The 14,990-nt window shown below is 51.3% G+C and overlaps 2 protein-coding genes across 2 annotated transcripts; one reads left to right on the top strand and one right to left on the bottom strand.

Annotated features, from left to right (window-relative positions):
• Positions 1 to 5,904: 5,904 nt before the first annotated feature.
• Positions 5,905 to 8,626, bottom strand: LOC112894069 (serine/threonine-protein kinase AGC1-7-like). Its single transcript, XM_025961652.1, has 3 exons — positions 8,378 to 8,626; positions 7,015 to 7,784; positions 5,905 to 6,897 (listed from the first exon to the last, which is right to left on the bottom strand). The coding sequence occupies exons 2-3, from the start codon at positions 7,782 to 7,784 to the stop codon at positions 6,045 to 6,047; spliced, it is 1,623 nt and encodes a 540-aa protein (XP_025817437.1). The 5' UTR covers positions 8,378 to 8,626; the 3' UTR covers positions 5,905 to 6,044.
• Positions 8,627 to 9,563: 937 nt separating this feature from the next.
• Positions 9,564 to 13,928, top strand: LOC112891423 (cyclin-A1-3). Its single transcript, XM_025958272.1, has 11 exons — positions 9,564 to 9,842; positions 10,757 to 11,156; positions 11,250 to 11,383; positions 12,103 to 12,195; positions 12,290 to 12,423; positions 12,524 to 12,599; positions 12,704 to 12,780; positions 12,867 to 12,900; positions 12,998 to 13,147; positions 13,254 to 13,388; positions 13,472 to 13,928. Exons 1-11 carry the CDS (start codon positions 9,651 to 9,653, stop codon positions 13,541 to 13,543), a joined length of 1,497 nt encoding a protein of 498 aa, XP_025814057.1. The 5' UTR covers positions 9,564 to 9,650; the 3' UTR covers positions 13,544 to 13,928.
• Positions 13,929 to 14,990: the final 1,062 nt, after the last annotated feature.

Here is a 14,990-nt window from a genome sequence, read left to right as displayed (position 1 = left end):
CGGGGGGTCCATCCCTTGGTCCGGACCCCCGGAGGCGCTTGGTGCCGGCGTCCATTCCGCGATGAAGTCAGCAAGGATCTGGCTCTTGACGGCGTGACGCGGCTGGAAGTCAAGCTGGAAACCCGCGAGCTCTGCAGCCCACTTGGCGATGTTACCTGTGGCGTTGGAGTTGTGGAGGATGGCCCTCAATGGATAGGCGGTCACCACCACATCTTGTGGGCCTGAAAGTAGTAGCGGAGCTTCCTGGACGCAACAAGTATAGCATAAAGGAGCTTATGCGTTTCAGGATACCTGGCCTTTGTCTCATGAAGGACCTCACTGACGTAGTAGACCGGCTTCTGGACGGTCCTGACTCTACCAGGTGGACTGGATCCTTCAATTTGGGCTGGGGACCCTTCGGCCCCCAAGCTGCTCAGTGCTTCTCCGGGTCGGAACCCGGCCGGACCCTCCGAAGCAGGGCCGGTTGCTGGAGTGGAGGAGGCCGGGCCTCCTTCTCCCTCAGGGGGGTCCACAGGGGCCCCTTGCGAGGGAAACTCGGACCTCTCGGTGACCAGCACCATGCTGATCACTTCGGTCGTTACTGCAAGATAAAGAAACAGTATCTCACCTGGGTCCGGAGCGACCAGGACCGGCAAGGAGGTAAGGTACTGCTTCATCTCTTGGAAGGCACGTTCTGCCTCTTCGGTCCATACAAACGGGCTGGACCCCCTCATCAACTTGAAGAAGGGAAGCGCCCTCTCCGCCAGTCTCGAAATGAAACGGCTGAGGGCTGCAACGGACCCCGTCAACCTCTGTACATCTTTGAGGCGTGCAGGAGGTCTCATTGCCTCGATCGCCCGGACCTTGTCCGGGTTGGCCTCGATCCCCCGGTGGGAGACCAAGAAACCAAGGAGCTTTCCCGCCGATACGCCGAAGACGCACTTCTCGGGGTTAAGCTTGGTGGAGGTCGCCCGTAACTTGTCGAAGACTTGAGCTAAGTTTTCTAAGAGGGAATTCGACTCTCTAGTCTTGACAACGATGTCATCAACATACACCTCGACTATATCTCTAACCAAACACCTAGAGTGATGTTCATTGCTCGAGCAAAGGTGGGTAGAGCATTAAGTAACCCATAAGGCATCACTATATAACAATAAAGTCCATCCACTGTTACAAAAGCTGTGTGCTTCCTATCATCACAAGCCATCTTGATTTGGTGGAAATCAGAATAGGCATCTATGAAGGACAGCAAATCACACCCGGAGGTGGAGTCTACAATCTGGTCTATACGCGGAAGTGGATAAGGGTCTTTTGGACATGCCTTGTTTAGATTGGTGTAGTCGATGCACATCCGAAGCTTCCCGTTGGCCTTTGGGACTACAACCGGGTTGGCCAACCATACAGGATGGTAGACCTCCTCGATGAAGCCAGCCTGCAGCAGCTTGCGGACCTCTTCACGGATGAAGTTTTGCCGCTCGATGGACTGCTTGCGTGGCTTCTGCCGGACCGGCCTGGCGTCGGGGTGGATCTTCAGATGGTGCTCAATCACCTCCCTAGGGATCCCGGGCATCTGTGACGGTTCCCAAGCGAACACGTCAACATTTGCCCGGAGGAAGGCGATGAGCGCGCTTTCCTATTTCTCTCCCAGGTTGCCACCGATGCGGGTGGTCTGGGAGGTCTCCGCTCCGACCTGGACGGTCTTCACGGGGACATCGTCCGTGTCGGACGGATGGACCTTCGGTGCCTTGGCCAGGGCCTTGGCTCGTGAGGTCGAGGGGTCGGACCCCAGGGTGCCAGCTGCAGGGGCAAGCCCCGTAGCCAGCGCATGGAGCTTTTCGACCGCTACAACAGCAGCGGCCCGATCGCTTTGGACGGTGAGGACGCCCGCCGGAGAGGGCATCTTTAGGACCAGGTACCCGTAGTGGGCAACGGCCATGAACCGGTACAGGGCCGGTCTGCCGATGATGGCGTTGAAGAGGAGGTTAACTTCCGCGACCTCGAACTGCACGTTCTCGGTACGGAAATTGTCCTCCGTCCCGAATGTAACCGGTAAGGTGATGGTCCCTACCGGGTACACGGGATCGGGGCCCACTCCTGAGAATGGGCGTGATGGAGCCAGCTTGGACTCCGGGATCTGCAGGTGCTTGAACGCCGCATAGCTGATGACGCTGAGGCCGGCGCCTCCGTCGATCAGCACATGGTGAAGGCGAACATTGGCGATGGTGGGTGCCGTGATGAGCGGCAGCACTCCTGCACCCGCCATGTTCTCTGGGCAGTCGGATGGCCCAAAGGAGATGGTGATGCCCTTCCACCGCTGGTGGGGCGCCGCCCTCGGCACCCCTGGTTTCACCGAGAGGACCTCCCGACGAAGGGCCTTCACGTCCCGTCGGGAGACGAGCTCCGAACTGCCACCGTACATAACGTACAGCTTTTTGCGGCGCTCATCCCCGCCGGACTCGGAATCGGACTGCTGGAACAGTCCCTTGAGGTCTTTATTGGGGGTTTGATACCCCAACTCCCTCTCAGTCGCAGCAGCGTCGGCATCAGAGGCCTTCTCCTTGCCGGACCGCCGCGGAGGGGAGGAGCCTTCCTTGGAGGCTTGGTCACGCCTCTTGCTGAGGCGTTCCGCGAGCTTCTGGATCTCGCGGCACTCAGCGGCGCTGTGGCGAGCCCTAGGATGAACAGGGCACGACCCGGGGTCGGTGCGCTGCTGTCGTGGGCGCTTGCCGCGGGAGTTCTGGCCCCCGGTCGTTGCAGCCGCAACGGCCGGACCCCCGATCCGCGACTTGTCGAAGCCACGGTTCTTCTTGTTCTTCTTCTTGCCGCTGCCAGGGGCAGCGACACTGGGCCGGCTCGTTTGAGCAGGTCCTGCCTGAGTTGCAGAGTGCCACGCACGGCCTTCTGCAGCTCGGGCGCATTTGTCCGCCAGAGCGAACAGGGTGGTGACGGCTTCCACCTGATGGGTCGCCAGCTTCTCTAGCATCTTCTCATCTCGGACCCCTTGTCGGAAAGCCGTGATAATAGATGCATCGGAGATACGTGGGATGGTTCCACGTACCTTAGTGAAGCGGGAGATGAAGGCCCAGAGGGTTTCCCCGGGTTGTTGCCTCACGGCGTGGAGGTGGGCTTCCACGCCATGCTGTTGGTACGCACTGGCGAAGTTCACCGTGAACTGTGCGCAGAGTTCTCCCCAGGAATGGATGGATCCCGGGGTAAGGTTCATGAGCCAGGTCCGGGCCGGCCCGGTCAAGGCTACATGAAAGTAACTTGCCATGACGGCTTCGTTACCCCCCAGCCGCCGTGATGGCGGTGATGTAGACCTGCAGGAACTCTGACGGGTTGGAGGACCCGTCATATTTTTCCGGCAGGTGAGGCCGAAACTTGGACGGCCAGGCGACCACACGAAGGTGGTCTACGAGCGCTGCACAGCCCACGCCTGATACCGGCGCTTGGGCGAGTCCTTGCAGCCTGGCCGCAGCCGCATCGAGCTCGGGCGCAAGGTCCCGACCCTCAATGTTGAGCCGTCGGTTGCGTGCTCGCTCGATGGAGATCCTGGCATCCTCTTCCGCATGCCTGCGGTTGAGCTCTGCCCGGAGGTCCACAGTCCGTGCACTCCTTACTGATGGTGAGTGCACAGAACCGGATGCGCCGCCCTGGCGACGGCGCTGCCTGGATACAGACCCCCCCGCTGAGCCTGGGGAAGCCTGTGCCAGGTTGAGGAGGCGGTCGACGTCGTCACGCCATTGTCTGTGCGCGTCTAGCGACGCCGCTTCACCAGGGGGGTTGCGGAGCAACTCCCTGGCTGCCATGAGGGGCCCGCTCGGTGGGAGCACCGATTGGGCCACGGAGTCCCGCTCCGCTGCGCATGGTGGAGCAGCACGCGGAGCCACCCTGGAGGCGTGACGGCGCGAGGCGTGTGGCGCTGTCGACGCCACTTCTTCACCGATCAGGAGGTCATGGTGACCATTTTCCTGCGCCATTGAAGTCGCGAAGGTCGACCAAGCGCAAACCAAAACCTGGTCCCCTATCTGGCGCGCCAAATGTCGGAGGAATTCTCCAGCCGGGTGGCGGAAAGCACCCGCCTAATCCTAGTTAAGGATGGGTTTGGAGGAGACTTAGGAGCGCTCGATCGGTGGACAGATGAACGCAGGAAGGACACGCAGATTTAGAGTGGTTCGGGCCGCCGTAGCGTAATACCCTACGTCCACTTTGGTGTTGTATTGGCTGCGTGAGCCTGAATGGAAAGCAGCCTAAGCTTGTGTGTGTGACCTGGAACTTGGAACGTCTAGTGTAAGTGTTTTTGTTCCTGTGTTCTAACGAGTGCATTCTCCCTTTTATAGTCCAAGAGGAGTGCTTACACTGAGCGGGACCCCGACATGTGGGTCCGGCCAACAGGAGCTTGTTCTACGAGAGATATGGAGGTCATCTCCTCGAGCTCCTCTCCGTAGTCCTCTCGATCGGGAAGTTGATGTGCGTATCCACAGTCGGGATACGGCCGTGTACAGCCTTGTCTTGTACAGTGTTCGGTGTCAGCGTTGCCCAACAGTGAAGCCGTGCTGTCACTGTTGGGATGGAACCTCCAGTCAGGGGGCGAGCCAGCGCTGGCTCGTGCCATGCGCACTGTTACAGCGCAAGACTTAGCATGCCTATTACAGACCATCATCACGCGCGTAGTACCGTGACGGGACTGCACACAGTCCGCGCACTGTGCGCGGTGATACGACGCGCCGTCTTCAGATCAGGCGGGCTTACCGTGGTGTCAGCTTACCTGCACCGTGTGTCAGTGGCAGGCCGCACCTTTTGACCTTGGCGCGCCCAACTCAGCTACCGCATTAAATGCTGGTAGGTGGAGAGGCGACCCGTAAGGGGCCTCCGGCCGCAGGCACGCGGCGGGGTCAGCCCCGCTCCTCCCGCCGGGCAGCACATGGCGGCACCGGACCCCTTCCCGGGGGAAAGAGGGGTCCGGGGCCCCCGTGGCCGGCCGGAGCGGGCTAGCCTGTGATGGTCTGGCCATCACACGTGGCGGCCCCGGACCTCCCAGGGGAGGCCGGGTCCGCAGGGATTACCCGAGAGCTCTCCCGCCCACGTGGGTGTGCAGAGGCCCCGGACCTCACGGAGCTCGGGGAGGGTCCGGAGACCGTGGTCCCAGCTGTCAGGCCCGGAGGCCGTATGCCACGTGGCCCAGAGGCAAAGGGGGAGCGTGGATTATGAGAAGTCCCAGGGCCTGGACACCCTAGCAGGAGGTACCCCTATCTGTATGTACCGACATAAACCTTGTATTAGCTAGTATTATACTAGGTTCCTTAGTGACTAAGGTAGGCAGGTTGCTAGAAGGGTTTTTAGGCTTCTAGGTGATTAGGAGTTAGAAGTTAATTAGGAATTGGCTCGGTATCAGATTGAGCTGTAAAAGGGCACTGTAGCACCGACCGTTCTATAAAAGGACATGTATACTCCTATGTAAGGGATAGCTTCATTTTTTGTTACTCATATCTGAGTTGGAACCCCTCTCCTTCGTGCAGTGGCAGAGGCATACTGCCAAACGGTGTTCGGTTGTGTGTGTGGCGTTAGATTTGCAACTCCCGGACAGAATGAGGCTCCATATTCTAGTTTTAACTTTACCAGGCTGCGAAGAATCCTAATAGCTGTGAAGAAGGAAAAAACAGTATATTCATCAAGACTGTAGTAGGCATGCGTATCTGTTAGTTCGTTCAGCATTCATCATCAGCTACTCTCTGAGTGTCTGCCACACTGTGTTTGTTCATGACATCGGAAGAATTCTCTCCCTAATTAAATGCTTTGAAAGTAGAGAAATTGTGATATCACATTATTTGTAGAGGTTTGGATGATCATTTCACATTTTTCTTTCCTGGAACTCTGTATCTCCTAGAACTTTGTAGAGGTTTGGAGGTGAGTGAGATATTTTTCTTTCCTGTACTCATGGTGTTCACATTATGGCACGAGAACAGCATATACAAAAGTAAAGATGGAGAGGAATAACAACAATACAGACATCTGTATCTACGGTGTTCAGTCCTACGAATACCCGAACTCGACAGGGTACAGACCTAGAAATACTGAAAATTGGCGGAAGAATTGGCGGCTGCAACACCAGCTGGTAAACTACTCGGAGCAGCCGCCACTGTTCTCTCCGTCGCCATCTTCTCCTTAGATCTGAACTGACTGAAGTCTACAGGGTCAGGGACAGAAGGTGGATGAGCACCCCTCACAAGTGCCCAGTTCACCCCCTCAAAGAACGGGTGCTGCTTGATTTCAGAGGCACCCCTCTTGGTTGCAATTCTCTTCAGAGGGTCCTTCACCAGAAGCCCACGGATGAGGTCTCGTGCCACATTGCTCACAGGTGGGCTGTCAGGGAAACGTAGTGGCTGCTCCACCACATTGCAGAGCGTGGCACGGTTGCTACTCCCCTTGAACGGCGTCATGCCATGTAGCAGCTCATACAAGAAGATGCCAAAGGTCCACCAGTCCACAGCGCTGCCATGGCCTTCTCCTCTGATGATTTCCGGTGCAAGGTACTCATGCGTCCCAACAAATGACATAGACCGTGCATCTGTCGGCTCGGCATTGAACTCCACGAATGATCCATTGACACTGAAGTCTGATTTGGTCTTGCGGCTCTTCTTGGAGAGCATGCGTGGGAAGAATGCTGATGGCTGCATGCAGCCTTGGCTGGCACCCGCAGTGTGGACTAGGCTTTTCTCAACACCATTGGCACCTGCATGGACCGATGAGGATTTGACTAGCATTGGGCTGACAGAACACCGCAGTGATAGGTCAAAGTCAGACAGCATAATGTGCCCCCCATCTCGGACCAGGACATTTTCGGGTTTCAAGTCTCTGTAGACAATGCCTAGCATGTGGAGGTACTCAAGTGCAAGCAACACCTCGGAGGCGTAAAATCTGTCAGATAAAATATAATTCAGATTAGCAAATGATATGTCCTGATGTGCAAGAATTGTATGGAGTATCGTCAGAGGTAACAAGCAAAGGATACTTGGTGATCTTAGATGAACCAACCTGGCTGATTGTTCATTGAAATGTCTGTTAGGTTGCTGCTGCCGAAGAGAATGCAGGTTGCCACCACAGCAATATTCCATGACAAGGCAGTACAACTTATCGGTCTCAAAGTGAGAGTACAATGTGGGTAGAAAGGGGTGATCGAGAAGACCAAGGATTTCCCTCTCAGTCTCTGCCCGTGCCAACTTGTTCCTGTTGATGAGCGACTCCTTGTCCATCACTTTCATGGCAAAAAAAGTTTGTGTCCCCCTGAGTTCCACAAGGTAAACACTGCCAATATCTCCATAGCCAAGGCGCTTCAGAAGCCTGAAGTGGAGTAGGCTGAGAGGTGGGTCCCTGCAGGTGGCCAATTGGATGGCCTCCCACCTGCCATCGCTCCCAGTATGCCGCTTGATATGTCCGGTACTGGAGCTATCCAAGCTGTTACTCCTAGAAGTGTCAAAGCTGCCTCGACGAACAGTCTTGTCACCTTTTCCTGATGCTTCCATTGGTGTGGCACCTGCTTCAGATACCATTGCTGGCACAGGATTTGCTGCATGATTTGTCGCATGACTTGGGATATTTTTGTCAGCTGGATCAGACATCTTGTGTTTTGATTTCTTGTCAGAAGGGATATGCGAATGCACTTCTGGTTTGGAGGCCGCAGATGGATTTGTTGACAGGCCGGGTTGGTTGCGCTCCGAGGCACTGTTAGAATGGCTATTCGCTTGGGTATTGGAATCCATCTTGTCATTTGCACCAGACAGCTTGTTGTATGACCTGGAGTTCATCTGAAATCACACGAGACAGCAGGAGCACATCAGGACAGACAATAACAAATGTTTCTTATGAACGGGAGAAACCAGTTATTGCAGCAGGAATCGGTTATTTTGCGCAGATCAAATGGACCCTCGTTGTGACTTTTGGCAGAACACCATGGATCATTGATTCAGTTTGGCATTACCCACCCACGCACGACCAAGGTCAAAGTAGCACGCTGGAGATGATCGTTCCAGGCACGGAGGAAAAAAATTGGTCAAGGATGACGCGAAACGTGCCATCAAGGTGAACCATGGCACTGCATCGAACCAACCAACTAAACGGAAAGCTGATCATCATCAATTCCCTCTTCTCGGAATACATGGAAATCATCTATTCTATTCTATTCCCCATTCTCGCAACCTGCTGGGTGCAAGCATATTTTGGAGTTTCCTGACGAGCAATTATGCATTCTCGCACCCTGGCTGCAAGCATATTTTTCTGCAACTAGGAGCGATTACGCATTCTGAAGTCAAGCTTTGGACCCTGACGAATCGAACAACGGAACACATATTTCAAGAGGACCAAACGAGAGTGGGGGGGGGGGGGGAGGGAAGAGGCGAACCTAATCGATCCAATATGGAGGAGCGTCGCGCTCCTCCCTTGGGCTTCAAACGGCCGGAGAGAAGAGGGCAAGATGAAGGAGGAGAAGGAGGCGTGCCCCCACGGGGTCGGGTCGGTGGGGACAGAGGGCGCCACCGCCGAGCAGACGAACGGGCCGGTGGCGGAGGGCTGGTGCGAGGGGAGGGGATGGCGTGGAATGGAGGAAGCGGATGGACGAGGGGTGGCGTGCATTGCTAAATTTAAGAAGCGTGCGTGGAGGAGGAGGGAGTGGGAGGGGTGTCAGGCGGTGGCGGAGGGAGGAAGGAGGGACGGACGGGGTCGACGACGACAACAGGCGGACGGTGTTTCCCACGCGCGCGGCAGGCCCAACCCAAACAAGGCTAGGCTCCTCCGGCCCAATCGCAACAAGCGTCGAGTCCAGGGGTCGTCTGTTTAAAAAAAAAAAATCCACACATTTGTAGTAACATATATATCAAATCTCTTCTCTATCCCTACTATTTCTATATTTCTAATCCCAGTCGGATGTTGGACAATCAGTGCCTCACGCGGTCACGGACTTACCACGATAGAGATAAATCTTTTGGCATTTGCATGCCCAAACAACAGCCTGCCGCCGTTCCGCTCGCTCACTGACATCGCCATTCAGCTCAGCAGAGGAGGAGGCTGGCTGGGCCCACCTGACTCTGACTTGGTAGCTTTCCAACGTTCCCATAGCCCCTGCATGCAGCAGTTGAGTTCGAAAGCATTTGAATCCAACTCCCCTGCACGCTCCCGCTCCCGCTCCGAGATTGCGCTGCACCACGTGCCCATTTCAAATTTAAAATAAAAGACACCCTGAAAATGTAACCGTAAGGACTTACGGATCTAACCAAATGATTGCAAATTTCATTTTTCTTTCTTATCTACTGGTTCAAAAAATTCAAACCCCTGACATTCCGAAGACAAGAGAGAGAAAAATTCAAACCCTGCACATCAAATAAAAAAAAGGGGATTTGAATTACCAACGTCAACCCCAGGCAAGGCACAACACAAGCTATTTGAATTTCAAAACACTAGCAGACTGTGTGCATCAACGGCCTAATCACCCTGGCCTCAAAAGGAAACAATTGAAAGTGCAGGGGCCTTTCCCTAAAATAGCCGCTCCCCTCCGGCTCTTTTTCTCCCCCTCCCTCCCCGTTTGTTCTCCCAATCCCCCTCGCCGCTCCTGTCGGGACGCCCCAACCCCCCAACCCTAGCCCTAAGCCCGACGAGGGGGGCCTCTTACCGCCGCGACGATGTCGACCATCGCCGCCTCCCGCCGCGCCTCCTCCTCCACCGCCAAGCGCCCCGCCATGGCCGAGAGCGCCAAGGCGGCGGGCGCCGCCGCCGCGCAGGCCAAGAAGCGCGTCGCGCTCGGAAACATCACCAACGTCGCCGCGCAAGGGGGCAGGGCCGCCGGGAAGGTCGCGCCACCGCCGGGCAGCGCGGTACGTACGCCTCTTCCCTCCCTCCCTCCCACCCACCACGAGGATCGTTGCGGGATTTGGGGAATTTCGCGCGGGAGCTCATTGTATTGTGCTTCTCTGGGGTCCAAGATTCTTGCTTCCTTCCTGGCTCGGCTGTTCTTCTGAAAGATTGCGGGTCGGCGTGGCTTTCTTCGAGACTTCTTGGTAGTTCTTGCGATGCATCGATTGCATTTCCGGTTTCTTGGGCAGGGGAATTCTTCAAGTTTGCACTAGGGGAAATGACATGTACATCATTCTAAGCGACCTTTGCTGGTTTCCTTGTTTTTTGTGCTACTGTAGGAGATAATCTGCGATTTGGTGGGGTCTTTTTTTTTGCCCATTCACTAGTGTTTAGTGCATTCCTGGTCTTGATACACCGTTTGCATTCTTGTGTTCGGCCTTGAAAGATCTTTTTTTCCCCATCATCAATCTGATATTCTGATGCGGCGTGCTGCGTGTCCTTGGTGTACTGAAGTGTTTAGCTTAGGAACCACATCGCCTCTTCCACATTCCCTGAATCTTGCAGATTTTGTACTGTTACTCTCGGTCAATGTTATAACTTTACTAGAACTCTCTTTTCTTTTTGGAAAAAAAGAGAAAGAAATCTGTGGCTTCTCTCTCTTGCTGATTTAAAGGCTACTACTCTTGGATTCTGCTCATGGTCAAAAGGCAGACCATCGTACAAATTTTATCGGCATTTTCAAAAGAAAGGTCCTTGGTTTTCGCAATGTGACACTCTTTTGTCTTTGTTTGCTTTGGAATCTTCTCTTGTCAATATGTAATTATGCACCTCAGCACCTGTAGTGTTGCTATTCATTTTTTTTTGGTACCTGATTACTGGTGATCCCAAATAGAGGTTTGAACTGACTTATCCGTTTTGTTAAATTCTCGTGCAGAAGTTGAATTCAGCTACCTCAGCTGCACCCTTGAAGAAGCCATCTTTGGCAAGTGCTCGCAGTGTCAGCTCCGTTCGGGGTCCTGCTTTGAAATCAGCTTCAATCAAGCCAGCTCCGCCCTTTTCTCGCCATGACAGCACAACGCAGAAGCATAGTGTTCCTCCTCCTAAAGTGCCTACCGAGGCGCCCAGTCGCATACCTGCTTTGGTTCCCTGCAACACCTTTGTGTCTCCTGGACGCTCAGGAGACTCGGTTTCTGTCGATGAGACGATGTCGACTTGTGACTCCATGAAAAGCCCAGACTTTGAGTACATAGACAATGAGGACTCCTCAATGCTCGCCTCATTGCAGCGACGCGCAAATGAACACCTACGTATCTCAGATGACAGAGATGTTGAAGGTTTGCTTAAATTCTTTTTAAGATCTGCACTTTTTAGTGTATTTGTTAACTTTTTGTTGATTTGAATGTGTACGGCCTGCTTTCATTTTGCAGAAAATAAGTGGAAGAAAAATGCCCCTGCCCCAATGGAAATTGACCGCATTTGTGATGTTGACAATGACTTAGAGGATCCACAGTTGTGCGCTACTCTGGCTTCTGACATTTACATGCATCTGCGAGAGGCTGAGGTGACACATTCTTTCCGCTGTCTTCGTGCCGAAATGGTTTCCCTTAAGCATTGAACATATGGAATTGCATTTTTGGAGAAAGATCACTATGCAAACAGTCATTTTGGGTAGATTGCATAAGTCTACATGCAAAAATGTACATTGGTGCACCAAATAGCAAGCTGTAATTTGCTTAATTTTAGTGGGTTTGATCATATATAATTGCACTTTCCCGGTATGGCAGCAATTTCCGATTCTTCTATAAAGATTTTTTGTTGATGGATTGGTGAAGCTCGATTCTGTATTGATGGATTTGGTGGCAGCAATGTATATTTAATCCACACATTCTTTCCGCTGTCTTCGTGCCGAAATGGTTTCCCTTAAGCATTGAACATATGGAATTGCATTTTTGGAGAAAGATCACTATGCAAACAGTCATTTTGGGTAGATTGCATAAGTCTACATGCAAAAATGTACATTGGTGCACCAAATAGCAAGCTGTAATTTGCTTAATTTTAGTGGGTTTGATCATATATAATTGCACTTTCCCGGTATGGCAGCAATTTCCGATTCTTCTATAAAGATTTTTTGTTGATGGATTGGTGAAGCTCGATTCTGTATTGATGGATTTGGTGGCAGCAATGTATATTTAATCCACACATATGTTATAGAGCCCTAGATATTCTGCTTCTTCCTTCAATATGTATGTCACTAATAGTGCTGCTTTTGCTTTCTGGTAGACAAAGAAAAGACCATCTACTGATTTCATGGAAATAATTCAAAAGGATGTCAACCCAAGCATGAGGGCGATTTTGATAGACTGGCTTGTTGAAGTAAGTTTTTCTGCAGAATATAATAAAAAACCTAGATATCAATTTTGTTTGATCTTCCATTACATATTTATATTTATGATTTCCCCTTGTGCAGGTTGCGGAAGAATATCGTCTTGTCCCCGATACTCTGTACCTGACAGTTAACTACATTGACCGTTATCTTTCTGGCAATGAAATCAACCGCCAAAGGCTGCAATTACTTGGTGTTGCTTGCATGCTTATAGCTGCGTAAGATTCTCATAGTTCTCCTTTATTTCTTTCAGTTACCATCTGTCATCATTACACTGTTTGCATTCTGATTTTGACATATTGGAAACTTCAAATTCAGAAAATATGAGGAGATATGTGCACCACAAGTAGAAGAATTCTGCTACATAACTGACAACACTTACTTCAGAGATGAGGTATGTGATATATTTCTTCCGAACGTTCCTTGTTTCTTATCTGTTAGACCATATCCAATAGTCTCCTGTCATCATTGTCACGCTCTAACTTGTACATTGAACAGGTTTTGGAAATGGAAGCTTCTGTACTGAATTACTTGAAGTTTGAAATGACTGCACCAACAGCGAAATGCTTTTTGAGGTCCTTTCCTGTTCTATTTCATTTCAGTAAATTTATGACGTTCATCTGAGTCGAACTCGACTAACTCTTTTTCTTGCTTATAATAGGAGATTTGCCCGTGCTGCACAAGCGTGTGATGAGGTACTGCTATGTAGTCAGTTTCTGATCAATGCGACCAATTCCATAATCTACCAATGTCATTATTGCATTGCGCTGACAATTACTCTTCTTTATATAGGATCCAGCTTTGCATCTGGAGTTCCTGGCCAATTACATCGCTGAGCTATCACTCCTGGAGTACAGCCTACTCTCATACCCTCCGTCGCTAATAGCTGCCTCAGCTATTTTCTTGGCAAAGTTTGTACTCCAGCCAGCAAAGTATCCTTGGGTAGGTAGCATAATCATGTTGCCCTTCCCGTACATATTGCTGTAACAGCTGCCTAACGAAATGTATGCATGAGCTAACATACACAACTCATTGTCATTGGAAGCAGAATTCTACCCTTGCTCACTACACACAATACAAGCCGTCAGAATTGTGCGATTGTGTAAAGGCATTGCACCGCCTATTCAGTGTTGGTCCCGGGAGCAACCTTCCTGCGATCAGAGAAAAGTACAGTCAACATAAGGTAACTGAACCTTGGGCCCCAGTTTCTTCAGTTAACAACACTGTTGTCAGTACTAATGCCATCCTCTTTCCATCCTTCCTCAGTACAAATTTGTTGCAAAGAAGCAGTGTCCAACATCGATTCCCACCGAATTCTTCCGAGACGGGGCATGCTAGACTTAGAAGAAGCCCAGGAGTAGTTACAGTTGCTTACTGAATTCGTGCTCTTGTGGCTGAAATGCCCAGTAGCACCCGCACTGACTGTGCAGGTGGTTGGTTGATGCAGGACCTTGCTGATACCCCCCTGTTGTTTCAGGGGATTAGAAGAGTGTAGATTCTAGATCGATGCTTTGAAGTTTGTGGCCATGTTAGGGCATTGGTGTGGTTCTCCCTGTATTCCTCTCCTGCTTCCTGTTGTAATCTTCCTGTATCTAGGCCCATGTTTGCAGGCGCATGTAAATTGGAGTTCTGTAGAAGTAGATCATAACATCTCGTTTGCAATGTCATATACTGACTGGAGCGGCAGTCACTTGAAGAATGGCCTCACATGTTGCATGATGCACTTCTGTTCCGATGATAAGAGCACCAGGTTTTTGTAGTGCTCATTCTGAATAAGTTGTTATTCTGTCTCTTTTCCTTGGAAGAACTTTACATATGGATGCAGAGCTGAAGAGAAGTGTCTAATGGGATCGACCAGGCAGGCGAATCGATGTATCTGGACGTGTCCCTCTCGATCCTTTGAATTGAATATATCTGGCAGCCCAATTCAGGCTCAAACAATTCATGCTGCTGTGCTGAGCTAGCTGTTTAGACGTGCCTACCTACGTGTAATGCAATTCGCTTGAAGCCATAGTAACCAATTAATCATTAGTAGGAAAACCATACCATCAGCAAATTAAAGATGGTGCCAGGTGCGTGATGACTACTAGGGTTACGCTACAGATCGTATCTTCTAGCTGGTGTCGCAGCTAATTGGGGCCTGGCTGAAGCTTCCAGATAATCCTAGCTAGCTAGTCAGCTGAATTTGCAGTACTGTGCCTTGGTAAGCTGTGCACAGGCAATGATTGATAGGGATTTGTGCCTGTGGGAGTATTGTATTACTCTCTGTAGCTGCATAGAAATCTTCAGACGCAACACGTAGCTCAATCTTGGCACAGAAGACATTCTACTATGTTGGATCTGATTTGCGTTCAAAACAAAAGTATTTGCACATTAAGTCTCTGTTCCGTATTCATTATAATAATAATAATAAAAATCTAATCTTAGCTCACAAGGTTGAGTGTTCATCCGTAACAAGTAACTTGACTCAGAAATTCCATTCCTTAGACTGCAGATTAGTTTTGCTAGCTGTTTCTGACCTAATTGCACAGGAATTAGAAGGAAAAAAAAACACCACCACCACCACGGTTAGCTTGATTCTGTGGTTGCTGCACACGCTCAAGCATAAAACTGCTGAGTGAGAATAGTTTTTGCTGGTTGAGGTATGCATGCATGTACTATCTATCACCGAGCTGAGGTGGCCTTGGCACCTACCTGGCTCAGTGGCTCACCATCATATACAATTGAAGAGGTGACAGAGACTGTCATGTGCCAAGTGGGCACAATTTTTTTTTAATTCAAGAAT

The sequence above is a fragment of the Panicum hallii genome, chromosome 5, assembly GCF_002211085.1.
Source record: "Panicum hallii strain FIL2 chromosome 5, PHallii_v3.1, whole genome shotgun sequence".
NCBI lineage: Eukaryota > Viridiplantae > Streptophyta > Magnoliopsida > Poales > Poaceae > Panicum > Panicum hallii.
The sequence above is the reverse complement of the archived record's forward strand: the minus strand, read 5'-3'. Positions and strand labels throughout refer to the sequence as shown.

Coding starts and splice junctions, on each gene's coding strand:
- LOC112891423 (XM_025958272.1), top strand. CDS start 9,651: ATGTCGACCATCGCCGCCTCCCGCCGCGCCTCCTCCTCCACCGCCAAG. Junction 9,843..10,756: donor CGCCACCGCCGGGCAGCGCG/GTACGTACGCCT, acceptor ATTCTCGTGCAG/AAGTTGAATTCAGCTACCTC. Junction 13,389..13,471: donor AAAAGTACAGTCAACATAAG/GTAACTGAACCT, acceptor ATCCTTCCTCAG/TACAAATTTGTTGCAAAGAA.
- LOC112894069 (XM_025961652.1), bottom strand. CDS start 7,784: ATGAACTCCAGGTCATACAACAAGCTGTCTGGTGCAAATGACAAGATG. Junction 6,898..7,014: donor TTCAATGAACAATCAGCCAG/GTTGGTTCATCT, acceptor TTTATCTGACAG/ATTTTACGCCTCCGAGGTGT.